Genomic DNA, 18,612 nt, shown 5'->3' on the forward strand with positions numbered 1-18,612 from the left:
GAGAGGAGGATTGGAGGAAGAAGAAAGGTTATCCACTGACATATAGGCCCGGTCAGTGGTGACTCAGCGAGATGGGCCCGTTTTGTCAAGATGGAGGGTGATTTCTGGCAAACTCGACGTAAAGTTGAGGGATGACAGGTGGACTTATTTCCTATTTCCTGTGCATCTCAAATTTGAGCCCATATATCTGATGATTTAAGTCCAGATGACATCCCTCCCACCGTAAGCCCATTTACATTTTCCAACCCATCCCATATTCATATTATTCTAAAAAAAAAAAAAGAAAAGGGAAAGCCCAACCCATCCGCAGGCGGCACGGCGGAGTGAGCGCCAGCGGCCGGAGCGGAGGAGCTAGGGTTCCGATGGCTGTGGCCGCTGCCCGAGACCTCCCGCCGACCTTCCATCCCAACCCCTCGCCTTTGCCTTCCTCCATGGAGCCGCGCCTCCGCCAGCTCCGCAGGGTTCCGCTCCTCGACTTCGTCGCCCGCATCGCCGACCTCCATGCCGATCAGGCCAGCCCCGTCCGCAAGCTCGTCGCCGAGTCAGTGTCCCTTTCTCCTCTTGGTCTTGGACCTCCCAATTTCATCCTCCCGTCCTAGGTTTTTATATTTGGATTGTGTGTGGTTTAGGTGTCAACGTTGAGTCACTCTGTAATTTTATTTCCACACACATTCGATGCTAAGTTTCCACTCTTCTATTTACCACTCATCAACAGTAACAAATGATAATTTAGCGCTTGCTAGTTATTAACAATGCTGTACACGAGCCTGCTCGCTCAAGGTGTTGTTGTTCATAAGAGCGTCTATTAGAAATTATGATACTCTGCCCACGCTTTTCACTGTGCTCGTATATGCTCATGGTTTTTTTGCTACATGTGCATGTCAATTCTACCCCGATATAGGATGATTGGTGAGGTTGGGTCAAAACACATGGCATACCTTCCCAATGTCATGCCTTGTCTGCTTCATCTTCTCAACGATGACACACCTGCGGTCGCAAGGCAAGCTATTAAAACAGGAACAACCTTGTTTGCCAAAGTACTACGACAGCTAGTTATTCAGGTAATTTTATCAGAAGCTCTTCGAGCGGCCTGTGTGGGTGAACTTTGCCTAACATCGCTGGTTTGCCGGATTTGATATCAGGGCTTGTTCTCAAGTGGTGGCATTGATGATTCATTAAAATTATCCTGGGAGGCACTGCTCAAGCTTAAATCTGCTGTGTCACACATGGCCTTTCAGGTAAGGCACTATCTTTTTCCTCGTGGCTGGTCAATTTCATCCTCTCCTCCTGCCATTTCTTACATCTGCGTAACCTGCTGTATAGCCGATGAGCAATGAAGGAGCCAGGTTACTGGCTATTAAATTTGTTGAAAAAACAGTTCTATTGTACACCCCTGATCCTGATACCCCACCGGATCCACCAAATGAAGTTACAGAAGGTATAACATACGCGGCATTTCATACCCCCCCCCCCCCCCCCCCCAAAAAAAAAAAAAACATTTGCCAATATTTTGGAGTTGTGCCATGATGGTCTGTCATCTGTAAATCCTTTTGTAGATATGGGATTCAATGTAGCATGGCTGAGAGGAGGTCACCCTTTGCTTAATGTTGGAGATCTGGCAATGGAAGCCAGCCAGAACCTTGGATTGCTGCTAGAACAGCTTAAGCCTCCTAAAGTAAAATCACTCAGTACTTCCATGATCATTGTCTTTGTTACTAGGTTTGTCTCATCCATTTGTGTTCCACTGTCTTTTCTATATATTACCTTTCTTACCATTCTTGGAACAAATATATTTCCTGTATGAGGATGTTGTAACATTTATTCATTCTGTTTGTAGAAGAAAGTGCAGGTTTCTTCCATGTTATATTTTTATCTTCTACCATTTTTCCCTCATCCTCTAACATGAATTTCCCTCAGCCTCTCAGCTATCGCGCAAAGAAGACCTTCATTTTACGGACGCATACTTCCAGTTTTACTTTCTTTGGATCCAGCAAGTTCCATTATTAAAGTGCAAGTCCCAGGTGCTTTCCATGCTTTGAAGAGTGCCTTTGCTGCATGCCTGAAATGTACACATTCAAGTGCAGAGCCGGTATTTCTTTTAGCTTGTACAACTAGTAACTTATAACTTATAAATGTTGCATTCATAATATCTGATATTGTCTGTTAACTTTTTCTCGGTGAACCTTTCTTTCTACTGGCAGGTTTCACATGTATCACTCCGTGCCTATTTCATTATGTGCTTAAAAACTGTAGTTAATTAATTTATTATGTAAGAGGCTATGCTGTTTTTATTTGGTCAGTGTACTCAAGAGTTTTGCATACTGTATACACATGTTAGGTCACTTAGGTGCCTATGGGTTTCCTAGATGGGGCTCAGTTAATCACATCTTTGGTCTCATTTGTCCTGGAAGGCGCCAATGTTTTTGATTGGTTACTAGTTCAGTTAGATTGTGGATGCAGGATGAATGAGTGAGTATGGTTTAGTACTTTGGTTGGATGCATGTATTATGGGAGTGGTGAAAAAGAACTAAACTAAACCAATTATGTCTATTGTACCATTCTAACCATAAACTAAGCATAAAATAAGTTCCTTCATTGTGACATTTTAACCGTATATAATCGAAATTAGCAATTACTCCCAGCTCCCGGGGAATATCAGAGTTCTTTTCTTTATTTTGCATATTGCCTTTCTTGATTGATGGAACCGCATTCCAATAGATAAGTTCATTACCAGTGCCAGCATCATATATTGGAGAGTTTGGACTTTGGCAGTAAACAAGCTGGGGTTTCTTGGGGAGACAATAACATCACGCAGTTGTTAGGCGGTGGCAATTTGTCAGGCAGCACTAAATCAGGCATGAGCTTCAACATATGTGGGGTTTTAGTGTCAGCTTTAGCAGCCGGGAGGCAGCATATTTGGTAGTGTCATGGCAATGTGGGAGATATATATGCTTTATTTCCTTATTCTGCTGAACCATGCTCATTTCCTGTACGCCTTGCATCCTGTTCATGTGAGCCTAGGCTGGGTACACGCTTTATTTCCTTGTTCTGCTGTATTAGGCTTGAGGGAGGAGATTGTGCACCTGTCTGGACTCCTAGGGATGATTGGTTATGATACAAACAACCGCTGGCCTCAATGAAAGGAGGGCACCAATCAAAATGTGCAAATTACCCATGCATATCATTTCATATACTGATGTCGTGATTACTAACTTCATATTTTATCAATGGAACACATTCTTTTATCAATAGCATGTTCTTTACTATTTTCTAAATGACTTAATCCGAAATTTCCATTTTGCAGTGGCGAGCTCGCCTATTGGAAGCTCAAAATATTATCAACCAGGCTGATTCGATAGAACATTCTTCAAACAGGGTAGAATCATTGCCTCTGGTATATACTGTACCTCTATATCCAATATCGCTCTCTTAAATTAATAGGGATAAAGGGAATAATGATAGGAAATTTACAATGCTTGTATATTCTTACCCCTTAAGTTTGGTCCAATTTTAATAGGAGACAACAAGCACAGATAACAGTAACAAGCGTAATCTGATCGATGACATCGATAATGTGCCAGAAGATGGTGATCGTTCCAACAAAAGAATTAGGCAATCACATCATGATCAAGAACGTACTGAAAATGTAAAGAATAATGTGGAGCTAACCTCTGCTGATACCCCATCTAGCCCGTCCAACTCTGCAAGTACTGGAAATTCTGAAGCTGTATATCAATTAGTTAGTATGTTTGCTGCATTAGCCGCTCAAGGTGACAGAGCGGCTGGATCACTGCAAATCCTGTCATCCAGTATTGCTGCTGACTTATTAGCAGAGGTGGTAATGGTTAACATGCAACACCTGCCAGTTTCTCATCCTGAAGTAGACCAACAACAATCTCCTTCAGCTGGCCAGCCATCTGGTGCTCCGAGTTCAAGTCTTCTTTCAGCATGCTTTCCTCTGTTAGAATCTTTATTGAAGGTTGGTTTTTTATCTAGATTTTATTGATTCATTAGAGTTTCTTCTTTGACTTTTGTTTATTGAACTTTGTCTTCAGAGAATAAATCAAAATGATCGAGAGGTCGATGAAGCACCTCAAACTATAGATTCTGCTGTTGTGCCATCTGCTGCTGGTGAAACTGCAGCAATTCCTGCCATTCCTGGACCTACCTCAAGAAATCTACCTATGGAGGAGAATAGTAATAGTTCATCAATTCCATCTGATATGGAAACTATAGAGGCTAAAGAACCCACTGCAGATGCCGCTAGGTTATCAATTGAGATTCAAGAATCATCAGAAGCTTCCCATGCTTCAACAGAACTTCAAGGAACCCAAGAGCATGGTGGCAGTTTTATTAGTTCATTGCCTGCTGATAATTCCTCAGCTGGTCTTAGTTTGGCTCAATCTTCAGAAACTCGTAGTCCAAGCTCTTCTATGGTGGAAGCAAGTCAGACTCAGTTCTCATATTCAAGCACACTTACTTCACAGCATGTGCTTCCAAAGTTGGTTGTGACTAATATTGATCTCAGCGATGAGGCTAAAGATCTACTTCAAAAAGAAGCATTTTTGCGGATTCTTGATTGTGATAAACAAGATGCATCTGGTGGTTCAATAGCTCGTCTTCCCTTGCTTGCTCACTTGGGTGTTGAGGTACATGTTACATTGCCTCCTTTAGAGTAATATTCTTTTGCTTCAATTCGGTTAGTGTTTTTTGTGTGCACCATTGTTTGGTTAATTTATCCATTGACAGTTTCTTTGCAGAAGCAATTAATTGATAGTGCCTGCAATGTTTAAACCAATGATGCTTCAGTTTCTTGTATTTTGTCATAGTTACACTCCTTTTACATTATGCTACTTGATAGTGCAGTTCCCTTTGGAGTTGGACCCTTGGGAGCTTCTCCAGAAGCATGTACTGTCTGATTATGTAAATAATGAGGTACAGGTGTACAAAATCATAGAATTTCTTTTCTGTACAGTTTTTTTTTTGGGTCCACTGGGTGCAACTGGTATCAATTCTCTATTATAAACACAAGTGTTGGATGGGAACTGATTTAGTCCATACCAAAAAAAAGAGAGAACTGAAAGCTTTTTAGTCCTGCCTAGGTGACTGAACTGGGAGAAAAATCCAGTTCAACCACATGGCTTTGATTCAAACCAAATTACCTTGCTAAACGGTACGGATTTTGCACAGAATGCTACCTATCTGGCAGACTGGCAGCGAAAGATCATACTTGACAACTACCATGACAATTACAAGAACATATCCCCAACCTCCATTGCCAAAGTATTTATGGAAATAAAATATGTTTGTTCAGCTTCACTTTTTTTAACTTCTAGTTGTAGGGCTGGCGCTGTATCTGTGGTATGTGGTTCAACTAGCAAGCCAATATCTTGACCAGTTAACTAGACACAACATTTTTTATCTTCATTCTAGTTTACCAAACTACTCCCTCCATTCTTATTTATATAGCAAGCCTATGACGATGATCATTATCTATTTATTATATCAAAATGTTTACCCAGATTATGTTTCATGTAACTCTGTTGCTTTATCTAATTACATGCTTTAATCAGTTTACCCCTTACAATGGTCTGACTATCTTTCCTTGAGCAGGGACACGAGCTGACACTGTGCATTCTGAACAGGTTGTATCGTGAAGCAGAACAGGATCATGACTTCCTTTCATCGAGAACTGCAACATCAGTTTATGAATCGTTTCTTCTGACTGTTGTATGTCTTCTTATGATATCTCTAACTTTGTCACTGTATTGTTTTTCTTGCATCATGTCCAACCACTTCTTATTTGGCGTAGGCTGAAAATCTTCGCGATATGTTTCCGGCTTCAGATAAATCACTTGGAAAATTACTTTGTGAGATACCATACTTACCAGAGGGTGTATTGAAGTTGCTAGAGGGCTTATGTTCTCCTGGAAGCAATGAGAAGCAGGACAAGGATCTGCAGAGTGGTGATAGGGTAACTCAAGGACTTAGTGCTGTCTGGAACCTTATCATGTTAAGACCTTCAAATCGAGACAGATGTCTGGAGATCGCTTTGCAGGTGCTAGACTGACTTCATGACATATTTACTCACCTTGTGTAAATGTGCGATACGCTTGCTTAGATGTGCAGCTCTTCTCACATGATTTTTGTGAGTCACAAACTGTCATGAGATTGTCAGGAACTCCACCTGTGGTAGCATGAGAAAGTTTTCTATTTTGATTTTTGATTCAGTGGTAGAGCATGCAAGAGTCATTTGACATGATGTCAGTTTTAGTTGTTTCATGTGTCTTGGAAGAGTTCAGGACAGTTGAACACTCAAAATATGAGTAATGTTTTGCATCTCTATTTCCCTTTTATGGACATAAGCGTCAGATTGAACTCCAAACGTGCAATTACCAAGGAATGAAACTTATATACTGGTTAGGACTTGATGTTGGTTTTGTTGACTGGTACTCTAGTGCTACTTTTCTGGTTCAAGTATAGCTTGTTCCTTTTTTATGATTCTAAGTAGAAGTTTTTCTTGCAGAGTTCAATCCATCATCTAGATGAGGTCCGCATGAAGGCAATACGCTTGGTAATTGACCTAATTGTTTGTGCTTGCATGAAACATGCATTTATGTGATTTTAACCATTTTGTTTCTCATTTGGTAATAACAGGTAGCAAATAAGCTATTTCCTATGGCAAGCATTTCAAAAAGGATTGAAGATTTTGCAAATGAAAAACTTAATTCAGTTCTGGAAGTAGTTCCAGCTGATGAATCAGCAGCTTCTGAAATGTCTACTCCAGAAGCACCCAAGGTTTGATTTATGCTCTAATTTCTTTCACATGTACTGTTCTGGACTTATTACAGTTTAGTTGATTCTTAAATAGAATTGCGGTTGAACTTTGTCATAAAATCAACCAAGTAATACACTAAAACCAAGAAACAGATGAAAAACAGACGAATAAAGTCATATAGATGAACCTACGAAGTGATGTAAAAAGAAAAAGTGATGAGTAAGATATGCAGAATTGTAGATGACTTAATTGATATTGTCTTGGAAGATAACCTTGAGTACATTTCTGTTCCTTTTCAAGTGAATTATAGTGCTGCCTTTTCTTATTGGGATGAACTGTGTCTTATGAAGGATGGTGGTTCAGAAAATTTATCGTCTTCAGTAGCAGATTCTCAAACTTTGATGTCACTCTATTTTGCTTTGTGCACCAAGGTTAGTATTTACTAAAGTTTAACATCTTGATCTGATTCTATGGATTTTACTAACAGCATGCAATTTACATCTTACTTGCCAGAAGCATTCCCTTCTTCGGCATGTATTTGCAATATATGGAAGTCTACCACAAGCTGCCAAGCAGGTCTGTGCTGACTGCTTCTCTCTGCCATGCCAATGGCTCAATCAGTAATAAACTATATCCATTTGATATATTGTATACCTTTCAGGCAGTTCATCGACAAGTACCCATTCTGATCCGCACAATAGGCTCATCTCCCAGTCTTCTTGGGATCATCTCAGACCCACCAGCTGATAGTCGGGACCTACTGATGCAGGTGCAAGTTGTTCTTTTATGATAAAAATCCAAAATTCTGCTTAAATGTGTACAGAAAAAGATGTTTCATCAAATTTTCTTAAAAGGTTTGTTTTATCTGAATACATCATAACCCATGAAATTGCATCGCCACACAGGTTTTACAGACACTCACCGATGGAGCAATGCCATCTCAAGATCTGATTTCCTCTGTAAAGAACTTATATTCTAAAACAAAGGTTCTTTACTTATCTTTATCAGAGTTCAACTTTTGTTTCTGGACTGATTCCCACCTGAGATACTATTAACATTCTGGCTTCATTTTGCAGGATATCGAGGTCCTTTTTGCAGTCTTGGCTCATCTGCCAAAAGATGAGGTTTTTTTCTCCCCCTTGCAACATTGAAGATATTACAATGAACCAGCAGCATGCATACCTTATTTCTAGTTTTATTGAACTATAGAATTTATGCAGTAGTTTATATTTACTTTAAGTCTTCATTTCCTGCAGTCACCTAATGACTGTTGTGTACTGTCATTTATTAAATGTTAATCAGCATATGCTGCTGAATTGCTCACAATTTATACTATTTGAATTGTATTTGCAAAACCTGTGGTAATAATTTTTGCAATGGAGTGTTTCAATTAGAAGGTGTACATATGCTGATTAACATTTAATAATTGACTAATCTGGGTATCCAACTTTTCCGTGTTAAGAATCTTTGACAATGCATGGCATGTTGCATTAGTGGAACTTTTATGGTCTCTAGGCATCAATATGTCACCTGTATTATTATTATAGTTTCACATTTATTGTTCATTGTGCTTTTTCTCAGGTCCTCCCTGTTTTTCCCAGTATTGTTAATCTTCCCTTGGATAAGTTTCAAGTTGCACTTTCTCGAATCCTGCAGGTTAGTTTTCGTCTGGCATGAAATATGTGCATGCTGTGTTAATTTTCTATCTGATCCTTAACTGTGATTTGTATTTGAGTATTAACTTAAGTTCATGTCCAAGCTGATCCTTTCGTTGCACCTTTGACGTAAAAAAATAACAACTTTAATGTTTTATTAGTAAAACCTTGTTTCTACCCTCTCCTTTTGGGGTTATATGTTTCACGTGAGTATTATATATTAGACTTCTGCAGTTGAATACAGAAAGAAGCTTATGCAGTGCCACACCACCCCAAAAATTCACCTGTATTCAATGACCATCCAGTAGCTTAGCTATCCTTCTTAGGCCAACTATGTCGTCAAAGTATGTAAAGTTGACTGGGGGGAGAAGATAATGCATGACTTTAACTGGTAACAAAGTGGATTAACTTTGGTCTTCTGTTAGTAGGGCACAGTTTTCTTGTTGCAGTTATAAAGATTTGGGAGCTTTTATTTTTATCTAGAAAAATACTGGAAAGTTTACTCAAAGGCACTCACACACCGCAAGAATCCATCAGACCGTAACTGATCCATATTACATGCAAACACTGATTGATCTTATTAGCTGCAAATTTGCAGCATTCAATAAGACAATAAGATATGATTCCACAGCTCATCTATCATGTTTGATTTTTCCTTCATGTTTTTTCTTTTCATGATATGATTTCCTTTTCATTTAATTATTTTTCTCAAAGTAGGACAATGGTAATTGTTTATTTTTTTTTACTGCCTGTAAAATGTAAATATTACAGTTTTACTTGTTGAAAATTTTATTTTTATGCCTGTTGCAAAGTGCAAGTTCAGTGTACTTGTTTGGTTTTGGTAAATTGATTCAGTTTAGTTTTAAGGGTTTCCCAGCTTGTGCGGGCTTATGATACATTATAACTTGCTGACTATTGCAGGGATCACCGCAGAATGGGCCTTCTCTTGATCCATCAGAAATTTTGATTGCGATTCATGTAATAGATCCTGAGAAAGAAGGAATACCACTCAAAAAGGTCTGTTTCCAATATTTTTAAATAGATCATTTGGCGATTTAGTTTAATATACTGATAAATTTGGTAATTCATTTTATCTTATGATAGGTTATTGATGCCTGTGCTGCTTGTTTTGAGCAAAGGACAATATTCACTCAACAAGTTTTGGCGAAAGCACTGAACCAACTGGTATATATGATCATATTTTTCGCCTTTTCAGATGTACCTGCCTTGTGATATGATGTAGTTGTTGGGTCATTGCTCAAGCTCTACTTTTCCTCAGGTTGAACAAATTCCACTTCCGTTGCTGTTTATGCGAACTGTTATGCAAGCAATCGGTGCATTTCCTGCATTGGTGAGTTAACTGCATGAACCCAATATTCTAACTGTGGCTGATAGTTTATTGGTGTTATAATATATAGTTAACATCTGCTGATAGTACAACAAATCAAGTTGAAATGCCACGGTCATGCTGTTACATGATCTACCTGTGGTTCATGTTGAGTAGGCCACATTCCCTTTCCTGGTTTTGGTGCTTGCGCCTGATTCAATTAGAAAGTGTCCATTCATGATTTTTCTTTAGTTGTATTTTACTGCCACTTAAGAAGCAAAGAGTTGATCACTTGTGTTTACTGTTTACAACTGCTTGCTTCATATCTGGTGCGTGCACTTATCCACTTGATTCTATGAGAAAGCAGTTACATGGTAATATATGTCATTTCCACTCTCTCGAAGGTGATGGAGGATTGGGACCATCAAACTATCAAAGATATTCATGTGGAACTTCCTTTATTACACAGTGTTGGCATGATAACATATTGAAGTTGACGAGCATTGCAATTCTTTATTATGAAAAATCTCTTGGGAGTTTTCGGTATTATTTCTCAATCTTATAGACCTGTTTCTTGTTCTTATAATCTGACGGTAAGCCTTCTTTTCAGGTGGACTTTGTGATGGATATCATGTCACGTCTTGTTAGCAAGCAGGTTTTCATTTTTTTTTTTAAGTTTAGTTTCAGTGGTTTTACATAATTTTGGATATGGAAATATCATGTCATCTTTTATTATTGCAGATATGGAAGTATCCCAAGTTATGGGTAGGATTCCTGAAGTGTGCTATCTTGACGAAACCTCAGTCATATGGTGTGCTGCTGCAGGTTGGCTCACTTTTGCTTCTACGTAGAATCTACTTGTTCTTGTATGCAAAAATCTCTGTAGCATGTGCACCATCCGCTAGCTGTTTTACATGCTATCTGCTAGTGGCTCTTGAGTTCATTTTTATCATAGTGCCAAACTGCCAATAATTTTCATAACATCAAACTTGGTTTATCAGTTACCAGCTCCTCAACTTGAAAATGCCTTGAATAAGAATCCTGTACTGAAGGCACCTTTGGTTGAGCACGCGAACCAACCTAACGTACGATCAACTCTTCCAAGGTTTGTACTTAACCCTATATCTTACCAGCATAAAAGCTACTTATCCATTTCAAGTACACGAGGGCAGGATCTGATTCAGAGCTTCCATTTTATGGCAGGTCTACCTTGGTAGTTTTGGGTCTTGCTGAAGATCAACAGCAACCTGCACCTCAAGCACAAAGTAGCCAAAATCAGGCTGCAGAAACCAGCAGTTCAGCTGCAGATACTACGACAGAAGTGACCCAGGAATCTTCCGCTGTTAGCTAATCTTCTTCGGCAGCCGTGGTAAATATCTCAAAATTTTTGGCTCTTTGTTTTATCATAATAAATGCCATTATAATGCTCTGTTTTTAACTGAACAAACACGCAATTGTCTGCGGATTTTGTCTCTGCAGAATGGGACGTCCCAATCAACTATTGGTTACTTCCCTTTCTGTATTAGTTATATGCCGGAAGGAGGTGGGCATTGAAGTTCAAGATGGGTCTGGAATAGACCCTTGTTAGGACTTAGGACTTGGATAATTCATTATACAGTGGGTTTGGCAAAGACATATTGTAGCTGGGCAGTTGGATATGTAGTATACAGTTTTACCTTGACTAGGGAAATGGGAAGATTCTTAGCCGTCTTTTCATCTTTGGCGGTCTATATTTTCTAAAATTTTTCATTGAACTTTTGTGCCTGAAGAATTTGTCTGATATTTGTTATATACGTTTTTTTTTTTTGGCGGGGGGGGGGGGGGGGGGGGTTCAACTGTATATGGTCTTTTTGTGGTCGAGTTTAGTTATTACACTAGAAAGTAACCGCAGCTTCGCGCGGAAGTATACATAGGCCAGGCCAATAGGATGCGGTGTGTTCCCTATTAATTATCATACCTTGTCATCAGCTAAATAAGGCATTAATCATATTCTGATTGGCATGCTCATATTGCAAAGCCCCAAAATCCCTCAGTTCCCTTCGAGAAAAAGAAAACTATCGGTTCCATGTTTTACCATCGTGTTGCTCTGCAAAAATGATTATTTTCTGTTTGATGGCCATTTTGAATAGATAGAAATTTACCAAAAGTTATAAATAGATAGAAATGCATATATTATAAATATACCAAAAGTTAGTGTTGTGCATAATCCATATAGCAAAAGTATGCGGTCTTTATCAGATAGGTTATCAAGCAGAGCGACTATTTTGACTGTGTGTTTGAATCAAACGATAATCAGTGTTTTCTTCACTACTACTTCTCTACGATAATAATATTATAAATATTTATGTATTATATTGAATAATTATATGGTCGTCGTGGAACATCTAAAGTAAAACCCTAGAGAATTAAGACACTTAAGAATCAGTGAATCAATAACATCCTTTGTAATAGTAAATATTGACAGAAGCAATTATATAAATAATGAGTAAATAGTATCATAAAGCATTTTATTAGATGGATTAGATTTTCTCCGATGTTTCAGAAAACTAATATATGATTCCAAAGTATATGAATTGTACTGTATATTAAAGTTCTTCAGCATAATATATTTGAGCTATGGACTCAAGGACAACAAGGTCCCGTCAAACATTTAAGTTTCATAATAGTAAAATTATATAAAGAATTATCACAGCTTGCTTAAGCTTCAAATTTGCTTTTAACTACAAAATCATTCCAATGAACATGGCAGGCAAACCCCAAACATCTTCTCTAGTTTGTTACTGTCATATAATTATAGAGAGCATGCAAAGCACACTTGTGGTAAAAAAAAAAAAACTTAACATCATTGATTCAAAGTACAAAGAACTTGTCGAATGAAAATTTTTCTTTAGACCAACAATGCAATTTTTACTCTAGGATATACTTGTATACTCCATCTCGAATAAATGCAATTCTTACTCTAGGCAGTCTATACATTACCCTGCTCAGTCATGACTCAAAATTAGTTCCAAGAATATGTAATTAACGCAGCAATTAATCATGTTTGAGGTGACTCCATTTGTGAAGATGAACTCTGCATTAAAAAAGGAAAGTATTACATATTATGCAATACTAACAGATATATAGGCACTATTCTTCTCATCCCGAAATCTGATGAACTTGTAGATATGATTGCTGCACTGGAGACGGTAATAATTTTTTCAATAACATTTGGAAAAAGAAATCAATAGAACAAGACAATGATGTGAACAAATATTATCGAGAAGCAAGAAAGGGCAAAACTTAAGGAGTGCAGTAAATAATTCATCTACAGAAATCATGACCATATCCATATGGTAATCGAATGATCTTGGATGGGAACACTTCACTTTCTGCATTGGACACTGAAAGATCATTATCTCGTGGTAGTCCTGGATGAGTTATACAAATCCTTGTAGCAAAATCAGAGCAGCTTTTAAAAGCTTATCGATCTCAGTTTGAGCAGCCAACAGATCAAGCTTTCTCAAGGTTACTTCTCAGCCTAGGATCAATCAGCAAAGAACAATTCTAATTATAGGATCAGCTATGGACATCAAACAATAATTGCTTACAACAATTTCACATTTTTCTAGAACCATACAAAATATGCATTGTGTTCATGTCCACTCGCCTGCAGTCCGCTCCCCATCCATCTATGCACTGTCAGGGGAAGGGGAAGGGGAAGTGGACTCACGAGCTGGCGAGGATGACGACCGAGAGAGGGGCAAGAGATTAGAGAGGTAGCGGCAGCGGCTATGTTGACGGCTACGGATGGGATCGACCACTAGGCGGCGGATTGAGCGCCTTAACATCGAAGTCCAGCCCCGGCGCCCGGCCATCGATCCCACTCGATTGCTGCGCCAAGCTCGACCACTGGCCTGCCGGGTCAAGCACATCAGCAAGGAAGAAAGGGGGCGAGGAGGAGGCGGCGGCGCTCGGCTCGCGAGATGCGAATGCGCGGGAGAGGTAAAGTGAGGGAGGCGCTGTGGGATAGGGTTTCTAGGGGCGACGCTTGACGAATCGGCGAGGTCCGGCACTGATGTGGAGCGGCGGTTGCCCGGCTCGCGACTTGCCGAAGGAGCCGAGGAGGAAGAAGCGAGGCCGCGAGAGGAGACGATTTCTCTGGAAGGGATGTCACCTTTTCCGTTTAACCCCCTGAGAAATCTAAAATTTACAGTTCGATCCTTTGTTCCTTCTATGCCGTTGTTTTGTTATCCAACGGATGCAGGGTGAGAGCCAATTCCATCAATTGCGCGATGCCACGTGGCGGGGCTGTCCGGCCGAGAACGTGCCCGGAATTCGGTATAAGAGATAGCGCACTTGCCAAATTACTCCTGCCCTGCAAACAGAACCGTCTGCCGTTGAGATATTTTGTACCTTCGGTATTAATATATTTGGAGGGGTTCAAACAGGAGGAATGAACATGGCGTGAAGCCTTATTGTTACATGTTACTCACAAACAATATACAGGACCGAGCCTATGTACAGACGCAAATGCGTATGCACAGGAACATGAAAAACCAAACCAAATGATGGATGCTGCACAAGCACAGGCACAGTGCAATGCGATGCGGCGAGAAAGAAAGAAAGTGTCGGTGTGTTGGGTCATTCAAACTCGAAGCGCATGAGAAGCTTGACGTTGTTCAACTTGATCCCTTTGCGGTCGTGGAGTGCCACCGCTCGGATCCCCGGGATGAGCTCCGACACCGGCAGCACCGTCTGGCCGCCGAAGTCGTCCTTCTCCGACATGTCGTACTCGTGCACCTCCACCCGCAGCAACGCGATCTCCGGCACGGTCAGTTTGAAGGTGAAATCCTCCTCCCACACCGGCACCCAGTTATCCTCTATCGCCCTCGTTCTCTTCATCACCGAGTCCGCTGGTACTCCCGCTATCCCCACCTATCCATCATCCCATCACAAGTCCATTTTCCATCGTCACCTCCATAATATCACATCAACTTGGAGTAGCGAACCGTTTTCGGTATGAAATTCAATCCACGTACGTACCCGTGCATAAAAGTCTGGAGGAGAATATTGATCAAAGTGGGTCTGCGTGAAGTCCATCCGCCAACCATCCCCCATGTATACTTTCACCTGAAAGGCAGCACTTCAGTGAAGTCTCCAGGTTTCACAGACGAGCACAAACAAAAAGAATGACAGGCATGCATACCTTCAAGGTTTTCTTGGGAGATAGGGATTTTTTTGGGTCAAAAACCTCTGGATCAGTTTGCATTAAGAAATCTGGTTTCTTCACATAACCACAGCCACCATTAGCTTTATAAAATCCATGCATCAACCAAAGAGCTCTTCCATATCCCTGCAAGAAATTTCATGTATTTTTAATATGACAACGGTAAAAGAAGCGGCAAATGTCACAACTTGACAGGCATTCAGAAAACATGGAGCCAGAAATTCCAGGTTGCTCAAATTTGATCCACCAATTCTGAAGTTATATTATACCATAATAATCGTTCAGGTATAATTATCAGATAAAATGTAAACTTAACTGCATTCAGCAAATTGATTCCTCACCGAATTTACTGAATTGGAAATAAGGTACAAAGAGCTAAACCATCACTCTGGAACTAACTGCTCAGGAACAGAAGTGCACCTCACCTGCATATTGAACGCTACCATCTGAGCACCATGCACCCAACCAAGAAATGGATTATAGTTGGATGATGTGACCCGAGTGCCCTTTGGGTATATCCTCAGTAGGTTTCTCTGTGTGAACCTGTTTTGGCCAAAAAGATTGGGCATTTCAGCAGAGTTAGCGAGAGATGGCCTATAAAGTGCAAAAAAAAAAAACATTTTCACTGATGCTGAAGATGGAAAGGAAGAGCAACTTCATTCACTTAGCAGATTCGTACCTGACAATTTCGGTACCATGATGATCTGCCAATTTGGCAAGTTGTTGCTCGCTCAAACTGAGCCTTCTAACCTTTTCTGGGTCACTCTGTAAGGCATCAAGTAGAGTACCTTTTGGCTTTCCTGCTTTGATGGTAATAAGGTGTTTGTACTGTGGAGCTAGATGCTGTTGCATTTTCTGCTCCTCCTCCTCGTCATCTTCGTCTTCATCGGTGTCGTCGTCATCTTCTCTTTGGTCATGCTGCAGAATGAAACAAAAGTGTGCCTTGCAGGTAAGAAACTGGCTCTACTATGAGCATAAGAAGAAGAAGAAGAAGCTAGTAATATGAGGAGGAGTACTTTAGTGGCAGAGTGGATTTGAGAGTGAATATCTGGGACTTCTTTTCCCCATGCGGCATCGTCAGTGGCGGCGGCCTTGGCGTCCTCTTTGATGGTGGCAGCATTACCATCCTTGGCTTGAAGGTACTCCTTGGGGGGCTTGGTGGAGAGGAGGACACGGCCCTTGAGGTCTTGAGGCGAAGGGAACTCTTTGAGGTGATCTTTGTCAGGGTAGTAGAGGATGTCGCCGAAAACTTCAAGAACCATCTGGCCCATTGGCAAGTGAGCGAGCAAGGCAGAGACAGAGAGAAGAAGAAGATTATATATACCTTGGCTGCTTTGTCCTGGAGATCGGGGGTGAGGTGGTCTTCGAGCGTGATGATAACCGGGTAAGGGGAGGCCTCAAAGGCGTGTTGCTTGATGGAGAGGAGGCATTTGAGGAGGGAGACCGGGGTGGTGAGCGTCCTGCCATGGAGGATGCTGATGTCATCCTTGGAGGAGTTGGGCCACATGTCGAGCTCGATGACGCGGACGCCCCTCTGGAGAGCCCTGATGATGGGGAGGTCGCTGCAGTCGCTGCTGAGCTGGTTGCCGGTGAGGTAGGAGTTGTGGCCGGTGTAGATGAAGTAGTGGGAGAGCGGGGCGGCCATGTCGTGGTGCACCTGCCCCTGCCCGTGCCGGATGGGTGGGTTCAGCTCGTGGGAGAAGAGGAATCGGTGGAAGTCGTCCACCGTCAGGAGTGGGAGTGCCCGCCCCACCCGCGGGATGCGCCCGCCGCGCCCCTGCAGCTGCCGGATCTGCTCCACCAGCCGCTCCATGTCCACGTCGCCGTCCTGGCCGGTGGCCTGGAGGTAGGCGCGGAGGCCGTCGGCGGCCATGTGGGGGCCACCGCCGGCGGAGTGGTTGGCGAAGAGGGCGCGGACATCGTCGGGCGGCGGCGCGTCGTTCCAGCGGAAGCGGCGCTTGAAGATGAGGCAGCACTTGTACGTGCCCATCGCCGATCGATCGCCTTCCTCCTCCCCCTCCCTTCCCAAATCAGTTCACAACCCTCCTCCTCTTCTTCTTCTTCTTCTTCTTCTTCTTCTTCTTCAGTTGAGTTGATGATGAGCCTCTTGGAATTATAATTGGAATTGGAATTATGCGAATCAGCTCATCATCAAGCCAACAACAACAGAGAAAAGGAAAGAGTGCACCCAACCCCAACCCTTCTCTCTCTTGTGTGGTGTGGTGGGTGGAGTACTCAACTCCAGTAACCGTCTCCTGTCTTCGTCTTCCTCCGTCGGCACGGTCACTACATTTTATTAATTCATTGATTTGAGTATGCAAGAGTAATTATTTAATGGATGGAATTTTCAACACCATTAGCTCAATTCACTAAACAATTATTATGGATCAAAGGTCAAAGTTCTCACACCACTATGCAGGCCGTTCCAGAATACAAAAATTTTAGAGTTGGACAGATTATTAATAAGAAAATAGGTACAAGTAAATTAAAGAAAATCTAATTAAATGAGAAGTGAAGATAAATAGAAAAATTAAATGGTGAAGATTTAGGATTAGTTGGAAAAAAATATTGATGAATAAGATGTTATATTTTAGGCTAAATTTTAAGAGCTAGACCTAGGAGGAGGGACCGAGGGAGTAGTACTTTTATCGAGTCAGCTTTAGATAGAAGACTACTCCCTCCATCCCATAATGTTGTAATCTCGGATGGGTCAGGATGAGACCCATCCTAGGACTACGAATCTAGACATGTATGTTCAGATTCGTAGTCCTAGGATGGGTCCTTATGTCCAGATTTATAGTCCTAGGTGGGTCTCATCCCATCTTAGATTGTAACATTATGGGACGGAGGGAGTAATATGCAGCAGTCAGCGTATAGAGTTTCTACTTTTTATTAGTGATCTAATCTACTATAGTACAATAAAGATATTTTGCCATAGAGTATTGCTTGGTTAGCTGTTGGAGTATTAATTATTAGTTGGCCCCACCGACAGGTGAGGTGTGAGTGCATGTGGAGGACGGATAAGAATGCACATAATACGTGGTCTATAAGCATAACATGGGTCCATTGTGTTTAGTTCTAATATATGATATAATTATGATACGACATCCGCTCCACACGATGAGTCTGCCTGTGGAACCGGAAGGTATAAGAAAGAAAGAGAAGAAAAAGAAACAGCAAGCAACTACTCTAAATAAGTGATACTCCCCGTCTCAAAATAAGTATAATTATATAGTCTATATCCAACGTTTAACGATTCGTCTTATTTAAAAAAATTATGATTAGTATTTTTTATTGTTATTAGATGATAAAACATAAATAGTTCTTTATATGTGACCTTTTTTATTTTTTTATAATTTTTTTAAATAAGATGAACGGTCAAATATTGGACAAGATGCACTTATTTATTTATTTTAGGTTGGGGACTTGGGGTAGTATAGTACAAGCTAATAAAGAGGAAAAAAATTGGGAGAGTTAATAGGGCACAAAAGTACAGACATGTACAGTAATTGAAAGCGGTATAAGACAATACAATAATTAAGCAAAAAGAAAAGAAGGCAACAGACTAGTCCACGAGACGAAAGACAAAATGATGGATAATGGACGTTGCTCTCCCTCGAGTCTTGATCATCATGAAAAACAA

The 18,612-nt window shown here is 40.9% G+C and overlaps 2 protein-coding genes across 3 annotated transcripts; one reads left to right on the forward strand and one right to left on the reverse strand.

The window, feature by feature from the left end:
* The first annotated feature begins 259 nt into the window (after positions 1-259).
* LOC127779692 (uncharacterized) lies at positions 260-11,549 on the forward strand. 2 transcript variants are annotated; one of them, XM_052306560.1, is made up of 28 exons: positions 261-541; positions 902-1,061; positions 1,143-1,238; positions 1,324-1,438; positions 1,557-1,719; positions 1,918-2,089; positions 3,305-3,394; positions 3,518-3,979; positions 4,056-4,649; positions 4,867-4,935; positions 5,614-5,730; positions 5,813-6,058; positions 6,527-6,574; positions 6,658-6,798; positions 7,129-7,209; positions 7,292-7,354; positions 7,440-7,547; positions 7,684-7,764; positions 7,855-7,902; positions 8,360-8,434; positions 9,355-9,450; positions 9,538-9,618; positions 9,713-9,784; positions 10,371-10,415; positions 10,502-10,585; positions 10,762-10,865; positions 10,964-11,129; positions 11,240-11,549. In XM_052306560.1, exons 1-27 carry the CDS (start codon positions 363-365, stop codon positions 11,109-11,111), a joined length of 3,738 nt encoding a protein of 1,245 aa, XP_052162520.1. In that variant the 5' UTR covers positions 261-362; the 3' UTR covers positions 11,112-11,129; positions 11,240-11,549. The 2 variants fall into 2 exon arrangements, with proteins under 2 accessions (XP_052162521.1, XP_052162520.1); XM_052306561.1 differs by lacking the exons at positions 10,371-10,415; positions 10,502-10,585; positions 10,762-10,865; positions 10,964-11,129; positions 11,240-11,549 and adding an exon at positions 10,165-10,364 and having other exon boundaries at positions 260-541.
* A 2,585-nt stretch (positions 11,550-14,134) lies between these two features.
* LOC127779633 (phosphoinositide phospholipase C 2-like) lies at positions 14,135-17,233 on the reverse strand. Its single transcript, XM_052306465.1, has 7 exons — positions 16,294-17,233; positions 15,986-16,231; positions 15,649-15,887; positions 15,395-15,512; positions 14,949-15,095; positions 14,786-14,872; positions 14,135-14,677 (listed from the first exon to the last, which is right to left on the reverse strand). The coding sequence occupies exons 1-7, from the start codon at positions 16,957-16,959 to the stop codon at positions 14,384-14,386; spliced, it is 1,797 nt and encodes a 598-aa protein (XP_052162425.1). The 5' UTR covers positions 16,960-17,233; the 3' UTR covers positions 14,135-14,383.
* Between the last annotated feature and the right edge of the window lie 1,379 nt (positions 17,234-18,612).

The sequence above is a fragment of the Oryza glaberrima genome, chromosome 7 (assembly GCF_000147395.1).
Source record: "Oryza glaberrima chromosome 7, OglaRS2, whole genome shotgun sequence".
In the NCBI taxonomy this organism is placed as follows: Eukaryota; Viridiplantae; Streptophyta; class Magnoliopsida; order Poales; family Poaceae; genus Oryza; species Oryza glaberrima.